A 20,457-nucleotide genomic window follows, 5' to 3' on the forward strand; every position below is an offset into this window, starting at 1 on the left:
AAAAGCCGGCTGGAGTGAGAAAACGGGGAGAGAGAAGGACTGGGAGCTCGTGCACGGAAAAGGACTGAGAATTAATGGACTGAGCTAATTTAATAGTGGAAAGAGTGTTTGAACGTTGCTATAGAGAGTTCTATGGTGAAAGCGCACCTTGCGCATATTTCCTGTTCAAAACCTCTGTTAATAAAATCGTGTACGAGTCCCAGTTACGCCGACCCTTGTCTTCTTCCATCCCACCCACACTGAACCAACGCTACACTTTTAATCTCCTCTCATTCTTCGTTCAGGCTGCCTCACTTGATGGGCCATTAGCCATTGGGGGAGTGTCTGTCACACCCCTGGTCTGAATATCATTAATATTGATAGGCCATTACCACTCCCACGCATAAACCTCTTCTGACAAAAAAACTGTCTTACAAAGTATAAATTAATGTTTTGTTTTATGTGAATGATTAGGCAGGAAGATTTTCACATCATTTTGAAGCAAGAACTCGAAGCGACAACATCCATTAGTCAAAAGTCTTGTGGACACATATTTAGTATGTGTTTTGTGTTTTTGCATTCACATACAAAACAATTTTGTTTTGTATGTGAATGCTGTTTAACCGTTTTACATGAATATTATGACACGGGTGAAGCACAAAGCATTGTTCACAAAATAAACAATAGGTTAGCAATTAAATGTTACATCGCAGCCATGGAAATATTTGTATTCATGACGACTGAGAGAGTTGTGCATAAGCCCATAAAAATGTAAGCTTTGTCGGCTTTGTATTCTGGTTTGCGATCTGGTCACCCAATTATCAGTATTTAACAATATTCAATTAGTTATTCCACTGAACATGGAATCTCGTTTCTTTTTCCAAATCTTCACTCACGTCTCACCCATTTTTGGAGAGGATTATAAATGTTCCTTCCTTTGTTTGGCTTTTAATTAGGCCTATTATATTCGCATTCTTTACTGTTGTAGCCTAAAGTAGAAAAAAAACGCTGTAGGACAGGTAGCCTAACTTTTTACTTGCATGTCAAATTCTTTTGAACACAGCTTGTGCTTGTTATTAGACTTGGTAAGGCACGTCAAATTTATTTGTAAAGCGCGTTTCACACACACACGTGTGATTTTAGTTTCGATTTCTCTGGCAGCGCAAAATCAAACACAGCCTATATGTCTTGACACTGAGGAAGATAAAATTCACTCTTTTACAACAAGTAGAAAACATGAAGATAATAGAAAAGAGATGGTCTCTTTCCTGCTCGTGTCCCACATCCCTGATCCCTCTCAAAGCGCAGAGCGGTGGGCTTAGGCTATATCATGCGACTTTGTGTGGAAATATAAAAAAATAATAATAATAACAACTTTATTATATTATTTGAGTAACCATTATATACTGATATTTATTTCAATGCTTTACAGGCATTAGTGTATTGTTTCATTGACGGACGTGCTCAAATAAACACGCATGTCTGTTACGAAATGGATGTTTGAGCCTCGTTTATTATTATTTTTTTATTTCCCTCCGAAGCTTCGAATATTCAATGTTGATTACTACGGAAGCTTCGAAGCTCAAAAAATGGTATTCGGACAAGCCCTAGAAAACAGTAAGCAGGAAACTGTAGAATTTCAATCGTCACATTACTCTCTGCATTTTACAAATATTTGGGATGCAAAAGATAAAATATATTTTGCAATATACGCTAAATTATGTATGAAAACTACTCGAGGGCAGATTTTTTTTTTTGCGATACAACAAAACGTATGCGAATGCGTTTTTTTTTTAGGGATGACGTCAGTACACACACGATTTTATTTGTAAAATGCCAATTGGATGGAAACAGCCTGAAAAGCAAATGTCGCAAATGTGGTACTTTTATTGCGCTGACTTTCTCCAGTTCTGAACACGATAACTGCGCACGCATTTACATTTAAACAAAAAGTTTGGATTAATGCTGATAGACGAAACCTTGTGTGTAGCTACTACTGCCTCACAAAGTTATGTCAAAGTTGATGGACGAAAGCAAGACACACTACCCGCTGCTGAAAAAAATTTGTTAGCCAGAGTGGCTAATGTGTTAGCAAGACTTTTTTGAATTACGTAAAAAAGATGGGGTGATAGACAATCAACACTATGATTGTTTTGTTCGCTTTTCTACAGTTATGGTAACAAACTCTCTCTCTCTCTGCCTCACTACACTCAAATTTTGAGTGTGATTCATTGTCTATTTTGTGTTTTCTCTTTTTGGCCAAAAGCAATTTCTGTAGATATGATAATCAGGGTTCCCACTCTAAACCAAATGTCAAATTCCCTGACTTTTCCCTGACTTTCACTGACTAAAAAGATGAATTTCCATGACCTATAATATGAAAGTAAAATATTGCCAAATGTTTTTTAAACAAAAAGCCTGTTGAATTGCAGATGGAAATTAGCCTAAGGCTATAATCTGAAATATTTACATTTGTGAAAATGTTCATTAATATGTATTGTCACTTTTGTTTTTTCAAAAAAATAAAATAAAAAAAATTGTACTACTTGAAAAAATATGCATTGCATTAACCCTGCTTGTATTTTAATGCTTTGTATTTTTAGGGTTTGCATTTTTATGGGCTTAAATTTAGCATGGTTGAATATTTAAGCTGTGAATATTTAAATTCAAAACATTTCAAACACACTTTCATTAGTCAAATTTCAATAATCCATATTCACCTTTCATATTTCACTTCCAAAATATTTAAACTGATTAAAAATACAACCTATAATATTCAACAGGCGGATTGAACAAATTCAGTGGTTCAAATTCGACAGTAAATTCAAAGTTGACGTCCAGGAACTGCAGGAAACGCAGTAGATTACTGAGCATAATCTCCTTCTGCTGTCAGTCGACCTCACCAGCAGGGGGTGCAAGCGCGTGTTGTTGACGAAGACCGAGCAACAGTTAGAGCAAGCCATTCATTCATAAATACTCATTTACAACAATGTAAGTGTATCTGTGAGTATTATGTTTTATGTGAAATTCAGTGTCTTCACGATTACTTTTCCTGTGTAGCCTACATGCATCTCTACCGTGAACGAGATTATAATGTTATTCCACCGATACGGATGTATACAGATCCAATGTTACATTTGAGTTTGACATATCTATTGGTTGTTTAGTTGCCTCAACCTTATATTGCGGCAATTGTCCTTCATGCAGTAGCTACTAGGGTTTCCCTCAATACGTCAGGATTCCCCTGCTGGACATATAAATCGCTTAACGTAGCTTAATGGACTAATACAGTGATATAAAAGACCAAACTCGCAGGCAAGCAGAAGCACTCAGAATATGAACTTAACGCCCAAAGTTTAAAGCTGCGCGTTTCTCAGTGATACTGGCATAAGTTGGCTTGACATTGGACATTCGCACATTTAAGGACCGTCTCTAAAGTAACATACGACATTGGTAAACACGTTTCTAACTTCAATAGCATTTGAAGAGAACAACTTGCAGTCATAAAACCAACTGTTAAGTGTTCATGTAGGTGTCAGGCACAATGCACAATTTATTCAAATAAATTGAAGTTTGCTATTGAAGTTAGAAACGTTTAGGCCTATAGGACTACCTATGTTACTTTAGAGACGGTCCCTACATGTGCGAATGTCAAGCCAATTTTACATTTAGTCTTTTAGCAGACGCTTTTATCCAAAGCGACGTAAGTTTCAGTTAAACTAACAACATAGGACAACAATATGAAAGTGGTATGACCCTTCCCAGATTAATCGTGTATGTAGGAATATTAACATGTATGTGGGCATACTTATACGTACATCCCAATAAGGTGCGAGTTTGGTATTTTATATCACTGTATTAATCCATTAAGCTACGTTAAGTGTTTTGTCCTGATGGAATGGGAATCCTTGAGTATGATGAGGTATTGAGGGAAACAGATTATAATCCCGTTCATGTTAGAAAAAGTTGATAACATGTAGCCTAATGCTGCGTTCACACCGGACGCGAATAGCGCGTCAAATGCGCGCCTACCACGTCTAGTTATACGCTTGACCACTTTGAATCCATTCACGGGTTTCGATTGTGACGCGCGTAAATTTCGCTTCAAACTTTTGTTTTTTTACGCGCGTCAATTTCGCTCTTGACGCGCATAAAAAAACAAAAGTTTGAAGTGAAATTTACGCGCGTCACAATCGAAACCCGTTGCCGGCCATCTTTTTTATGTTGATCGAGCATTCACCGAGAGAGTCACAGCTCTGTATTTGCCATGGAGAGCAGAACGGCGGCCTAGGGGTCATCGTCGCCGTATTTGTGTCCACCTGACCCTTTGACCCAGTGTGGCGAGTTTCACCATTTGCTCGCTCCAGGAGCTGCGCCTGGATGACAGCCGCTTTCAGCGGTACTTCCGCCTGTCCCGCGCCCAGCTTGATGACCTGTTGTCCCGCATCGGAGCGAGGATCACCCTCGCCCTCATCCACCTAATCTGTCATTTATTTTTGTTTTGATGATGGAGCCAGCCTCCAAAAGTGATTAATCTGTCCTGTGATTTTTTTCTCTCTCACACACAACACTGTCCAAACATGAACGTATAATGCAGTATGTTTGTCTTCACATTATAATAATATTTAATATAATCTAGATATGGAATAAATAGCATTCAATACAAAATGAATGTCTATATATTGAAATCAAGTTTTATGTGATAAAATAGTTGCTTTGTTGTGCATTAGAACCATTACAAAATAATGTATTGAAGCATCCAGATACTTCACCAAGTGACAGCAGCAAGCAGCTAGGCTTCTGATTGGTAAACGCGGCGCGAATTGACACCAAAGTTCAGATTTTTCAACTTGGGCGGCAGACGCGAATTCGCGTCCAACGCGTGAATGCACAAAATGCACCATTCGCGCGTAACGCGCCAGACGCTCAATTCGCGCCATTCACGCGGCGTATTCGCGTCTACCGCGCCGCGCTCCACGCCTCATTCGCGCCGCAGGAATTTTTTACGCGCGTAACGCGTCTTTGCATTGACTTAACATTGAAATCACTCGCGCCTGACGCGCTATTCGCGTCCGGTGTGAACGCAGCATAAGGCTACACAGGGAAAGTAACAATGAAGTTAATGAATGAAACATAAAAAACAGCTTTTGTGCCTTTATCATCTTTTCCGCATATATACTGACCCAGATAATCATCACAAAAAACTTAATGCATGCTCAATTGTTGTAAATGAGTATTTATGAATGAATGTCTTGCTCTAACTGTTGCTATGTTCTTCGTCAACAACACGCGCGTGCACCCCCTGCTGGTGAGAATTGGTATAGCAAAATTACATTTTGATAAAAGGAAACTAAAATTTAAAGCAACAAACTAAATTCCCTGATATTCCATGACTTGGACAAAAAATATATAAAATTCCCTGACTTTCAATGTCTGGAATAGACCTTTTAAAATTCCATGACATTCCAGAAATTCCATGACCCGTGGGAACCCTGGATAATATAATTATTGTGAATTCTTTTGGCCACAATAATCGTGTAGTGAAAACATGACATCATGATAGCTCTACACCAACGATATTCAATTCAACAGTTCATGGACTCCATGCTCTACTGTTTTAGCTAGAGGAATGCAAAACTTTGCGGCCTTCACTTGGCCTTCAGCACATGCGTCATGCAAAGCTTTGACCTCCACATGAAAAGTTTTAAAGATAGCATAACAAAAAACTATTTTACAAGAATTGTGAATTGGTAAACATTAAAAGCAAATGAAAATTGCCATGCAATTTTCAAAAAGAGATTTCTGAACAGAAATATGAGCTGATGTGAGCTTGATGTAAAAAAAAATAAAAATTCTTAGGGGTTCACAAACTTCCTAGCAGCATTGTGACAGCGATGCTTTCAGTACCTGAGTGTGAATGCCAGTCACCTTGCAGAAGGGCAGGGTAAGGTTGGGCGCAGCACCAGTGCCCGGGACAGTCCTGACAAACTGAGCCTTGGTCCGGCTGATGGACTCATAACTGCCTGGTCGTGAGCAGCACACATCCATGATGTGAAAAGAGGATTTGACACTGTACAGAGATAATAACCTCAGTTTTGTCAAAGTGCTTTTTCTGAAAAACTCAGAAGGAATGAATTACAAACAAGGCTGAGAAATTAAAATCCGCTCACTGGTTGCTGTGGGGGAAGTCTAGTATGTGCTGCATGGTAACAAAGGGATGGCTAAGGGCGTCACTTGGGGCGATTCTTCCCTCAGCGTCTATCAACAACATCTTCTTCAGCAAACCCACAAACTCTGCACGATCAACCTTCTCTGCCAACAAATCACAGCCTTCCAGATTCATCACTAGATTCACCTTGAAGAAAAAAAAAAATGCAAAACAACAAATAGTTACTCACTTAGGTTACTCATATTGAGGCATGCATATTAGTGCACATTAAATTGAACACAAGTGTCAGTAAAGACATGTATGTTACAATAATTATTCTTTTGAAATTTCGATTCAAGAAATGCATCACATTTGATAGTAATAAGAAAAGTTTCTTGAGCACTAAATCAGCATTATTAGAATGATTCCTGAAAGATCATGTGACACTGGAGTAATGGCTGTTAAAAATTCAGCTTTGCTATCATAGGAATAAATTACTTAAAAGTATAAAAGTTTTAGTAATATTTCACAATATTACACAAATTCTTTGTACTTTATTTTTGCAGCCTTGGTGAGCATAAGAGAAAAAGAATCTTGTTGACCCCAAACAAATCTTGCTAAAAGTGTTTCACTGATCATCATAACTCAGGGTATCTGCACACTTTTTAAAGTCAAATTTAAGGCTTTTAAGACCTTTTTAAGACCTGAAGAAATCAAATTAATACTGTACATTAGGGGTGCGCAATATTGCCAAAACATGTCTATATATTTTCAAAGTTTTGTTGATAATTAGATGATATTTATATTGTGTTTGTGTACTGGTACCATGGCTGGTTTAGGCCTGTTGTTGACAGCTGACTCACGAAGATATATATATTTTTCATATTCTATGCAGTGGTCAGTTCACAGCAGTGAAAGAAATTAACATTTTTTATTAAAGGACAATATTTGCAACCTTAAATTGAGTTCCAGGGGCATTTTCACCCATATATGGACTTTTTTTTTTTTTACTTAGAGGTATGCATCACCTTTTATGTTAAATTCTAACATTCAAATTAAATTATATTAGAATAATAAAACAATACCACTGTTACCAGTTAAATTAAATCATTAAATCAAAATCCATCTTTGCAGTGCAGAGGAGACACAGCGGCAGCATCAGAACTGGCATTAATATATTTACACTCCATTTACAATTGCATAAATAAAGCTACGAGATATTCAATTCTTTAATTCTTAATTCAATATTCAAATATGAACTGATTTCTAATTTTAACATTTTAATTACAGGGTACTTCAAATGTGAAACTAAACCCGCCAGTAGGCGGCGGCAAGTTTCAGGGAGTCATTCATTCAACCGATTTGTTCAAACGGCTGATTCATTCAGGAAGTGCATTGTTCATTGAATCGTTAAAATGATTAATTCAAAACGCGGATTTCAGTCAAGAAATCATCGCTGTCTTTTGCATTAAGACTCTGCTACGGTTTCATTTTGAAATTCTCGTCAGCGAAATAAAGGGAAAACAAACAATATTGACAATATTGTTTATAAAATGTAACTCACAATGTTAATTAAAGTTAACTGTTATATAAAATAAATATCATATTTGCTATTGTGCACGGGAAAACAGCCCTCTTGCTGATGTAATATTGTAATATTCGATGATGACAACATATGATAAAATACAAAAACTTTATACGTCTATTAGGGAAAATACCTATAACTGCACTGACACATCACGCAGTGAAAGCAAGCATGAGAGACGATGCGATGTCAGCTCGCAATGCGCCCTCGTACATAGTTAACGTTACAATAAAACAATGATTACAATATCATAATAAACAATACACAACCCACACCACTACACACATAAAGAATGAACTTACAATTGAACTGAAATTAACCAGCTTTCTTCTCCTCTCCTGCTGTTTCGTGTGCAGGAGACAGACGTAATGCTGGCGCGAATGTGACGCGAATGTCACGTGAACAAGCAAATCCACAAAGAACGAATAATAAATGAAAAAGTACGCTAATTAGATAGTTTTAATTTGGAAAACATTTAGATACGTCTAAGTCAAATTTCCATCGAAAATGTAAGACCTTTCATAAGTAAAAATAAGACTTTAAGACTTTTTATGGCCGTAAATTTTTAAAATCTAATTTAAGACTTTTTAAGGACTTCTATTATATTTCTGACACCCTGTAACTTAAATCTTTCATTCCCTCAATACAAAAAGGCCTTGTTTTTTTTTTCTTTAGGAAACAATCCACCTAAACCATTCCACAAATTTGACTTACATAAAGCTTGGAATAGATTCCATGTGGTCCTACTGGATAAAATAGAGGATTGACACATATTTACTGTCATTAGTGAATTGAAAGGTGTCTGCTGGGAAATAGACGTGATTTGTTCATGTTACACTTTTAACTTGAGCAGCACAAAATAAGATTTTTATTCGCATTTGTAAAGTAACCGCAGCTCTCCTTGCAGTGATTTTCCACTGGGAGAGAGTGAATTGTGATTGATTCTGAAGACTAATGTGGTAAAAGTGGGATGTTCTGTGTTTTGATCCTGATCCAAAGATACGTACATGCGCAATATCATCCAAACAGCTGAAGATGTACTTCCTGGCCTCTTTTGATTTCAGCCCCGTCTCGGTCTCGTGCTCTTCTGTGGACTGAAACAAATGTATATTAAAGACGACACAAAATCAAATATACCCTCTTTACATTGATACATGTGCCTGGTCTTATAATACATTATTCATTATTGTGCAAAAACATATTTTTTAACATAGTCTTTCAATAAAATGCAATAATGGATGAATTTCAAGTAGAAATGTCCAGCACATAACCCCACAATTAAATCCGAAGATTCATATTTTTTAAGAAAAAAATATACACATTTTTAATGACTATAAAGATATATTATTGTATGGTGATTTTTATGATCCTAAATTGAATTCAGTCCAAACAATACTTTCATGACATATACTTAAATTTGTAATATACAATTTAAATATATCATTTTTTTCACATTACAGTAATGACATGAAAATAAGTTTTCACAATTCAATAAAATCCGGATAGATAAAAAAAGTCTAGCCCCACTGAATATTAGATCACATATTGGAAGTGTGAATTACAATTCATGTTATCTCTTCAACATGCTTATATCGTGAACATGATACAGGTGTTCTGTTGTGTGTGTCATTGTTCTTGGTCTCACTTTAAGTCTCCAGCCAGCATACGGTGAGTCCGACTCCCGGCAAAAGAAGCGTGACGTCTTCGTCCCCACATTTAACAGATGCTCTCCTGGCAGACCCTGCGTCTGAGAAATGTAGCGAATCTGAGGGGAGACAGATGGGAAAGAGTGAAACCGAGCTAGTTGAACTCAAACATTGTTTATGTTTTAACACGGTCCAATGTAAATGGATGCGTCAACAAAAGACCGTACTGAACGTGTTATTAAGATCACATGCCGTTTCTAGGCATCTGAAGCAGCACGTGTTTTGAGAAACACACAGAAATGGGTGGATTTATGGAGTCATGCTTGTGTGAGACCTATACGAGGGTATGTGGCCATTTTGTCTGTGTTCTTACGTCAACGGCACTGTGGTGCGAGAGAAAGACCTATTAGATGTTCAGTGTCACATGGGAACTTGCAGAAGTGCTGCAGTGGTACATCGTAAAATCAGATTACATGACCTCTCAACCCAGACTTGGCCAACATGTTTGTGATAATTTGGCAAGAAAAAAAAACATATTTCTATGTTCTAAACAGCCCATGCTGGAAAACTTCAGAAAAGGATGAACTGATCCAAAGTAATTCGACACAATAAAAGTTGAGAACATTTGCACCAAATCAGTTTCAAGGCCGTGACACACCAAGACGATCGGTCAATGTCGAGTGTCTGTCAGCTCAGTTTTTGTGGTGTGTTCTGCACAACTGTGACTTGTCAGACCATGATGTCGGCTTTTTGTCCAATTGAACAGTTCAGCTAAAGCAAACCAGTGGGCAAGAAAAAAAAAGTGATGAAAACAAGCAAATGATTAAGTCAAAAGGGCACACACAGACAAACAAATTTAACATCTTCATGTTACCTGAGCATTCCAATTTGTGAATATTTTCGACATGTCTGGAATGAAGAAAGTGAAGACCAACATGATTCATATTCAAAATGGTAAGCAAGCGCCGCTTTGTTAATTTGTATTTCTGTTTTACTTTTTGGAATGAAGAATTTGGTGCGGATATAGTCTTTTATAGATATTTTCACTCACACAGGCACAGAATATACACGCTATTTGGCTGTTGTCTTTGTGGTGTGTTAATGTGCAGTTTTTTTTTTTGGCCCAGACACAGATGTCACGAGGTGACATCACTACTTTGGTAGTTCTTTGACGCCGATTTACTCAGGCCCTTTAGACTAAAATTTCACAGTTAAAAGTGTAGTTTAGTAAATAGTTACAGAATTTTCATTATTGGCTAATGTTTTTCTTCTGCGGGGCACAAAATACCCCCCATTATAAATGTGGAAGTGCATTTTAGGTTTGTGAGCTACGGTGTTGTGGAAGATTTTCGGTGAATAATGAAATTAAACTTCCTCATACACAAGTTACGTTTTGCTTCAGAAGACTTGAAATAAAGTGCACAAGACATATGAACTAATTGTATGATACTGTTCAGACGTGAATTCGTGAGAAAAAGGAAGAGAATTTTTTTTAACCTCTGGGTGATGAAATGAAGGGCTAGATATGGGAATAAATGAAGACATTTGGAGAGGAAGTCAACAAATTCAATGTGGATATGACTGGGGGAAAAAGGGTCTTGGATCAGCACAAAGTACAGGAAGATATTGTTTAACTATGCAAAATCTGGTAAGAAAGTTGAAAATTGATATTGAATATCGATTTCCAATATCATACACATCTAATTACACATCACATATCATATTAGTCCTTAATATTGTATTGTAAAGAAATTCCTGTTGTGGTAATATCTTTCAGTGGTTTAGGTTATAAGTGGTTTCCAGCTTCAGCACAGCTGACTTCCGGTAATCCATCCATCCATTCTCTAGCCGCTAATCTGGGACAGAGTCGCTGTAGCAGCAGGCTAAGTGCCCACATGTCCTTATGGACAACTCCTACTGGGTGTTCCCAAGGCATTCCCGGACCAGCTGGGAGATAAGGTCCCTCCAGCATGTCCTGGGTCTCTACCTAATTAGACATGCACAGAACACCTCAACCGGAAGGAGCTTGAGCGGCATCCTGACCAGATGGCTGAGCTACCCCAACTGGCTCCTTATGACGCTATAATAGTAGGGGTGGGTGATACAAGTAAAAATATTTAGAGATGTAAAATTATCTCTCTATATTTTTGCATTTGCTCAAAAATTTGTTTTAATGTGATCCTTTTTAGCCCCCATGAAAAAGGCACAATCTGGATAGAACAGCTATTGTTAGTTACTAAGTACATACAAATCACTCACAGCAAAATCCGCACTAGTAAAAAAAATAATAATACGAATCAAGAAATAGTAACTACTTGACTGCTTTTTACTAGCCTGGGATTCCCCATACTGCCTTGCCGCAGCGCGATTTTATTCACGCTGCTAGGCAGTCTGGATCATAGATATCATATAGATAGACGCCCTATCGACCGCTACTGCCGCCACCCTAAACCGGTCACCCGCTCCGCTCAGTGTAATCTGTTTTGGCAGGTGCAATGAGCTGCCAATCATATCTCACTGAATACCGAACTGATTTTCATGCTGTTTTTTTTGCTGCAAAGGTCATACACGTAGCTACGATACAGGACACATTGAATATTTTGTTCACAAAATACAACCAATAGTACGGTAATGTTAAATGTTAAATCTTACGTGTGTAAAGTAATCCCCGAGTGATGGTCCGCCGATTTGAACAGGAATATGCACAGTGCTCTGGCATCTACTGCTGCTATGCAACGCAAATAGGACTATGACCGGTTTAAGATGGCGGCCGCATTTCTTGCGCCACAGCGGCATCTAGTCTCTATATGATGTCTATGGTCTGGATACCATGGTCCAGATTTTCGCCTCATCTAGGAATCAATCACAGAACGGGGAGGGAGCAGCAAGACGATGACGACGTCAATTCGACACACCGAAACAGTTTGTTTATACCTATGGATCCAACATGGCAGCAGACGCGAAGTTACCTTTCGATGCAGCCTTACGCCCGTTTCACACAGCAGGCATGGGGGGCACTTGAGCAGCGCGTCAGCGTAACTACATCATCACTGCAGCTGCAGACGCGCAAGAGTATTCACACGGGAAGCGTTTGTAGTGTCACAGCAGCGGCTCCAAAGTTACATATATATAAGCGAGCAATTCTTTACAAAGACATCTATACATCGGTTTTTAGAACTTTGTCATTTATAACATTGATAGTCTTTGAAGTTTGTTATGGGGAGGTGTACAACATTCACATATAAATGTTAAACAACAAAACAACCCAGAAAATGGCTCCAATCTATTAGTTTCAGTCATACTTTCGATATGTTTACAAGACTGCGAACTCCGCAGATAAAAAACAAAACACACAAATAAACCACACACTCGGGTTTGATTTGGGTTGTGCTAGCCTATGTAGCTGTCTGTGTGTTACATAAAGTAAAAGAACGTTTATATATAATATTTTCTGGATAGTTTACTTTAGTTTTAATACACAACTTTCACCCAAACTTAATAATTAAAAAACCCGTTTTTACCTATAAATATTTTTGAGTCTTGATTTTCTTTTATTTGCCTACTCAAGTTCAAATTAAAACTCACTTGACATGCTTATTCTGTGCATTTTGGGCACTTTTTGTGTGAAATTTATTTTTGTCCATCGTAGTGCGCTTTCAATTTAATTTAGCGTGAGTAGTGCAGCAAAAACCGCTTCACTGTTGCTCACGCGTCTCTCCTGCTCGACGCTCACGCGCTGCTCCTGCTCCCAGTGTGAATGCACTCATTGATTAACATGCACACCGAAAAAAATATGCGCCGCTCACGCATGCGGTGTGAAATGGCCGTTAGATACAGACCATTGTGTACACATAAATCTCTGACCCATCGTCTTCTTCCTCGTCTAATTGCTGTCGCTCTACATACGGCATCTGGTATAATTGAAACGATTGGCTATAAGCTACTTACAGGCGGATTTGAAAGACATTCTTAGCACCCAATAAACGGCTCTGGGCATTCATAAACCACACCTCAAATACGAGAAAATTGACATGTGGTACCCAGACCCAAGTCTAAATTACCCCTTTTCCACCAACAAGAACCAAGTGCTGGTTCAGAGCTAGAGCCGGTTCGGAGTTGGTTCGACTGACGAGCTTTCAAAGAACCAGTTTGCCTTTCCACAGGCTAGAGAGCCATCACAGAGCCAGATCTTACGTCACTGTATACATCTCATGTTGTCCAGCAACGCTAGCGCGGCACACACAAACACACCAGGCTTGTTCGAGATGGTTCGGCACTATTAATCTCCAACTGCGAGAGCGATCCAAAAGCAGAAGGAATCGTATGCTCTCCAAACACTCCCGCAGCTCCGATCAGTCCATGCTTCTCCGATGCATCTCCAACAAGTCTTCCATCAACAATGGCGGTCGTTGCGTTACTATTTATGCTCATGGCTTTGTAAACCTACATCGGTATCCAAACACGGCGAATCCAGCACGTTCGTGCAGATCGCCGTAACTTGCATTAACGGAGGTTACAATCGAGCTGCTATTAGCACGATTAGCTGCTATTTAAAAAATGGCGGTCACGAGTTTGTTTGTCTTATTGGTCACGGTAACCCCGCCGCCAGCCGCTGACGTAAGCGGTTCTTACTTCTAGACCAGCAATGATTGGGTGCTCCTTAAGAACAACTTTTACTGGTTCGGAGATGGTGCTTTGGTGGTCGAAAAACAAAGAACCGATTGGAAGCTAGGCTCTGGCTCCGAACCAGCTCTGCCTTGGTGAAAAAGGGGTAAATGAGACTTGGGTCTGACGTTAGCCAGGCTAGCTTTTTACTCAATGAACACAAGAATCATTTAAAAAAAAAAAAAAAATCACATGTACTTAAAGGTTCCAAAAAAAAATAAAAAATAACAATTATTAAAAAACGTGCAATCTTTCTACAAAAAATCTTAAAAGTTATTTAAGAAACAGAAAACAAATAGAAAAAGTGGCAGATCTATTATAAATAACTATCAGAAATAAAAGTTACAAAAGCAAATTTATAACGTAAAATTAAAAAAAGAATATTTAAGATTCAGCACTATGTTTTAGGTCAGTCTGATTTGTGACATTGACCCTATTGACAAATGAACGTTGACAAAAGGTCAGATTTTGTTTCCATTGCCAAACCTTCCATTGAATCACAGGGTGCTCTTTGGAACATTCTCAAAAAAACAAATGCTAGATGGCATGATCATTAGGTTTTTTCAATGCTGTCTGTCTGTCTGTCTGTCTATCTGTGGCAAAACTCTAACACAGGAGTAACAGCAATAAAAGCTGTAACCTTTGGCTTCCTAGCTAAATTTCTAAATGATAACCTTTCAATTATGATAAAAGTTACTATAAGAAGAAATACCCAACTCTCGAGTTAGATTATTATTGTTTTTCTTTAATCGGCATTTAAATCATGCATAACATTTTAATTCACTTTACAAAAGGATGTTATGAGCCAACTGGCTAGGAAGTCAGTTTTATTTTTACACACATTTGGCACTTGCTGAGTGCTACAGTAATTCTGCACCCTGTGTGTGTTCTGGATGTTTCAGCCTCTAAGAGTAACAGCTTTATTTTCAAGCAGGGATGCATCACTTTAGTACAAGAAGAATATGCCTACATGTCCAAACCTGCACCGAGGGCCACAGTCTGCTAACCTGCATTTCTTCTACATACAAGAGGTCTAATAGCCACTTGCTATAACATAGTGGCAGTGTCAAACGAAAGGCTCCACATGCCTGCGAGATGAGGCCCTACGATTGGTGCCGTAAGTGGGCGTTCATTTATGCTATAAATATATTTTGCTGTGCGAGATTAAATTGAACACCCCAGTGAAGGAGGTGCGTGTATTAGGAGTGTGACCCCAAAAGCCATTTTAGTCCCTAGACTGGAATCACTCCTTAAGGTGCGTTCACACCGCCGCCGACTTGAGCTTCCAAAGCGGCCGGAAGTCATTCATTTTCAATGGAAGCTGGCTTCTCTCAGCTGCAAGGAGCGTCAAATCCCTCGGCGTCGCGTTTTGGGCGTTTTGAGCGTCAATCAGAAAGTTGAAAGAAGCTCAACTTTATGGTAATGAGCTATGACGCGGTTCAGCGGCAAGCAGCGGCAAAACGCCAGAAACCAATCAGAATAAAGACGTCCTTCACTCTGGCTGATTCCGGAGAAACATACGATGTGAACTTTCGTTCCTACCAAAACATTAGTTCCGAGAAAATGGAGGAGAAGCTGATAATCGCTGTTGCTGGGTTTCCTATCATATATGATATGACGTTGTTTGCTTACAGGGACCAGTTACAAAAGAACGAGGCATGGGAATGCAATTCATTTGCTCACGGTGACAACGATTTGACCAATTGCACTAATGCAAATAATAGCCTAATGCAAATAATAATAATAATAATAATAGCTAATTATTATTTTTTTTCCCGACCAAATGTGACCAAAACAGTTATAAAAATGCTGTCATTATAAAAGGTTGCTTCAATGTATTGCTTGTTTTTTCTGTTTATTACATTTCATGTTGTGACACTTCTCTTCTCCCTGCTACGTCAGAGCGTCCAAAGCGTCAACGAGCTTCCCCGTGCTTTTTGACAAGCGTCCTTGACAGAGCGGCCAGAGCTTCTTTGACGCTCAAGTCGGCGGCGGTGTGAACGTACAGTTAGGTAGTTAGGTGACACCCCAGACATATAATTGTTCAGAGGCGATGTAGCGACTTCCTGTTAAACATCCTTTATGTGCTCTTGCATTGCTTTCCTACGGTGGTAACAAACCTAAGTACTCAAGGAGATTATAGTGTCACTGTCAAATGTGAGTATCTAGCTAACTTTTCTTTTACTTTTCAGCAAGTCTCTTTCAAACTGTTGCTCAGTCATGACAGTAGTTGACCTGAAAGAGAAAACTGCCTATAGATGATGATGGTTTATTTATGTAAACGCCTGCTACCAACACTGCAAATACGGAGTACTTTCATTCCATCATAAATAAATGTCCAACATATTTCAAAACGGATCTGAAATATAGGCCTACGCTACATGCAAAATTTATGAATGCATCGATCTTCAAATTCTAGCTAATAATTATGTTCATGTTATATAGGTGAGAACCAGCACAGTCTCATGACAATCCTTAAATCATCCTGTAGTTAATAATTGTATCCCTTAAAACTCATCTTTGACCACCAAAAATACATTTGGAATTCCCTGCCAGCTGAGATTAGGCAAGCTGAATCACTTAGGCTTTTTAAATCATCCCTTAAAACTTAATTGTTCGTAAATGCCATATTATATAATGTTCAATTTATAATAATGTTTTTCTTTGTTATTTTTTCTTTGTCATTAATGTATTGTTTGTATAATTGTAGGTTTTATCATGTTTCTATTCTTGTGAAGCCCTTTGAGATGCTACTTTTAAAGGCGCTATAGAAAATAAAATGTATTATTATTATTAAATGTTTTTTCCTTGAATTTTCCTTGAATTCTCATGCCTGAAAATAGCTTGAATGTAACTACACCCTTGCCTCATTTAGTATAAGCGGTTCTATGAATATGAAAATTAGCCCCGTCTCCACTCACACCAGCTCAGAGATCCACTCGTTGATGTGATTGGTTACAAGGTAGTTTGTGACGTCAGAAACACTATCGATTTCAAATCACGCTTTTGAGACAGTCTTTGGGTTCAATGCAGTTTTAAGGTGAAAATACTCAGAAATGGTGTTGACATGAATTTGCACGTGGTTTGTCTTAAAGCAAATTAAAAACACCACATAGACATAAACAACATTAAACCCACAGGGGGACTTTAAGAATATTTTACAATTGCTAGCAAATTCATGGTTTGTCTGATTTCATTCATACATTTTTGTGAGAGACAACCGCATTTAAATACAGAGTGAATCCGTTAAAATATCCCTGCCCTGAGATAATATTATATGACAATATAGGCTAATTTGGCTATATGTTATTTTAATACATGGAGACCTCTAAGCATCAGTATATAGCCCATTTATGCACATTTGTTCAAAATAGCAAAAAACATATAAGCAAAAGTTTTGTAAAATTTTACTTTCGCGTTGTAAAAATGTGATCCGTTAATGTGATCGGCAAGCTGAGAGACCACGTATAGAATAAAAAAATAATAATTATCAACTGGTTCTGATTAGCGGCCGATCATTTGGAGCATTCCTAGAAACTATACCTATAAAAAAGTTTTTCATATCCATATTTTACCACAAAGTATATGGGTTGTCGACTTTAGGTTGGAAACCACTGATCTAGTGGATGGATCCTGAAACTGTCGGCAAAACCTCAAACAGTAGGCTAGCTCCACCCGTGTCCTTTTAGAATGAAGTACAGCACACATTTCTGAGATGGTCTCTGCTTCTTTGCAGTGCAAATGTAAATAAATAACTGTTTGTTTGAATATGTACAGTGCTTTCTTTGTTCAAAAAACACAATGTAAAGGCTAATGTTTTATGTATTTGAGGATCAGAGAAGAGAGTCTTAAGCCTCGTTTACACTGTCAGTGAAATGTGCCCGAATTCCGATTTTTTACTCATATGTGACAGAGATCGGATGTTCTATGACCGTGTAAACAGAAAAAAACGCATGCATTCGGATATTTCGAGATCGGTTTCAGGCCTCGTTGATATGAGGAAATAAATCAGATATAAATCAGATATGCGTCAATGCGACTGTCATGTAAACAGGCAGATCGGATTTTCTGAGGCATTAGGCTACGTCTCTGCGGTTTAATGACGAGAGCAACGTGCATCTGCAAATGGACGGATGGCCCGACGAAACGTTGTGTCGTCGTAGGAGAGGAATGTGGACAGACATTGACAACATATCAATATTTGGCTTGCTCATCCTAAAATATCGGACCCACTGCTCCTCGTTATAGTAGGGTGACCATATTTTAGTCTTCAGAAAAGAGGACGGGGTGGGGGGCGGGGGGGGGGGGGGTTTGAATGCACCAGCAAATGCATTAACAACCTTGCAAACTATGTTATTGAACTTTAATACATAACGTAATACATCCTTTCCATTCAACGTTTTGCCCGCAACAATAGAATAATGACCAAAAAAAAAAAGTTTAGCTTTTAAAAGGGTGGTAAAACACGATTTCACTTTTCTAACTTTAGCTAGTGTGTAATGTTGCTGTTTGAGCATAAACAATATCTGCAAAGTTACAGCGCTCAAAGTTCAAAGCAAAGGGAGATATTTGCTTTTAAACAATTCAATTTCTAAGGACTACAGCAAACAGCCGGTTTTGGACTACACGACATTCCTCCAGGGTTGCTGACGTCAGCAAATCCCATTATTTACATAAAACCCTCCTCCGAGAATACTTAAGCGGGGCGAGGCCATTTTATGTTGCTGTTTTGGAGATGAGTTGTCGCAATGCCGTCGAAACACTGCTGTTATTTTCATCCCGGTTCCAGGTCCACTTTGTTCAGCCTTCCTAGGGACGAGGGAGTTAGGGATCAATGGTTAAAATTTATTTTTAACTCGGTCCCTCATAATTATGACCCAAATCTCGCTCTCTGTGCTGCACATTTTACGGAGGAAAGCTTTCACAATCTTCGCGAGCTCAATGCATGATTCGCACAACGGCTTGTCCTGAAAGATGGAGCAGTTCCAACTTTAAAAACAGAAGCTTTTGTTTACGGGCCACAACCTGTAAGTATGATTTATTTTTCGTTTGATTAATTTTTAATTTTCTGTTTGGCTCTGCTGGTTTGTTAAATGCTCATTTATACTTAACGTTATCCGACAAAAACGCAGAGTTTTTTTGTGATTGTTGCAGGCAAAGATCCTTGATTATGCGGCCCGTTTCCTTTAAAAATGAGATGGAATATGCGGGATATTTATGCAATTTTATGCGATGAAATTGTGGGAACTTGCAAAAATTGCAGGAACTTGCAAAAATTGCGGGAACTTGCAAAAACTGCGGTTTGATGAAAAAGAGAAAAAAAGTGATTCCCCCAACACCCTGTTCTCACCAGGCTACTACCTTAATGTAAAGAGTAATTTCTTATTACTTCCTTTGATAAGCAAGCATACTACATCATAGAAAGTGCTGGGAATATTTAATTTCTCATCTTGTTTTATTTCAGATTTCAAGTGTAAATAAGGTGTGGCCCCTTTAAGAGCTGCACGCTCCCTGTTGAAATGTCTGCAGTGTTATATTGTATGTGCGCCTCGAACACTTTTATCTTATTTTGTTTATTAAGTAACGATGTGACGGTAGAACGTGTGACAGACAGTTATACGAGTTCGATTTGGGAATAAAGAGCGAGTTGTGAGATGCCAATCGCCTACGTGAGTCTGTCTGGCATCTGCAATAACTTAAGCTGTGAGCTATCCAGTCGCGTAATTGCGTCACTTCATAACGTTCCCATGGAAACGGGGGAAATGGCTGCTCTTGTGTGAAGCAAACACAACATTTTTCAACTTTCTGCTAAAATATATGTGACTTTTTTTGCAACGAAAATGCGAGGATTATGAAATCATGCAAGCCCCGCATATTTTAAACGGAAATCGGCAATTTATGCGGCGAAAGTGTGGCGTATTTGAAAAAATGCGGCCCCCGCATGAATATGCAGACTTTGGCTGATTATGCATTGAATTCAGCGATCGCATAATCGCGTTTTTCTGGAGGGACTTATTGTTTATAAAACACCAAAGCACAAAGTACTAGTAAAGGTACGGGGCATGACGTTTCCGGAAAACGTGCACTAGGCGGTTAGCGAATCACAACACACTGGGCCAGCTAACCAATCTGAGCCCATTGCGTAGTTTTGAGGGACTGGCTTCATAGAACCAGTAAACCATCAGACCATTTTTACAAGGGGCAGAGCAGTGTAGAATAAAGGTTAAATGTATGAAAAATAATGCAATTTTTAAAAAACGAAGCATGAAAATATTACAGTGCACCCCACAAACACAATCAAGCCTTCGAAAAAATTTGTTTTATCACCCCTTTAACACCTTTTATATGACCATTGGTTAAATTTTTTTTTTAAATCAGTTGCCATAAAGAAATTAAAAAAATAAAAACACTATTTCAGTCAAAAATAAATTCAG

General features: G+C 38.4%; 1 protein-coding gene across 2 annotated transcripts in view; it reads right to left on the minus strand.

Moving 5' to 3' along the window:
* hipk3b (homeodomain interacting protein kinase 3b) overlaps positions 1 to 20,457 on the minus strand; it is a 121,587-nt gene that overhangs the window by 52,888 nt on the left and 48,242 nt on the right. For both annotated transcript variants that reach the window (XM_077248222.1, XM_077248221.1), the window contains exons 4-7: positions 9,358 to 9,477; positions 8,720 to 8,806; positions 6,150 to 6,334; positions 5,887 to 6,049 (exon numbers count right to left, since the gene is read on the minus strand). In XM_077248222.1, the coding sequence (XP_077104337.1) occupies positions 5,887 to 6,049; positions 6,150 to 6,334; positions 8,720 to 8,806; positions 9,358 to 9,477 (555 nt within the window). The remainder of the gene's footprint in view (positions 1 to 5,886; positions 6,050 to 6,149; positions 6,335 to 8,719; positions 8,807 to 9,357; positions 9,478 to 20,457) is intronic.

This window comes from Siphateles boraxobius, unplaced genomic scaffold (genome assembly GCF_051911475.1).
Source record: "Siphateles boraxobius isolate OS27281-9 unplaced genomic scaffold, OSU_SipBor_1 30, whole genome shotgun sequence".
NCBI classification, from domain to species: domain Eukaryota; kingdom Metazoa; phylum Chordata; class Actinopteri; order Cypriniformes; family Leuciscidae; genus Siphateles; species Siphateles boraxobius.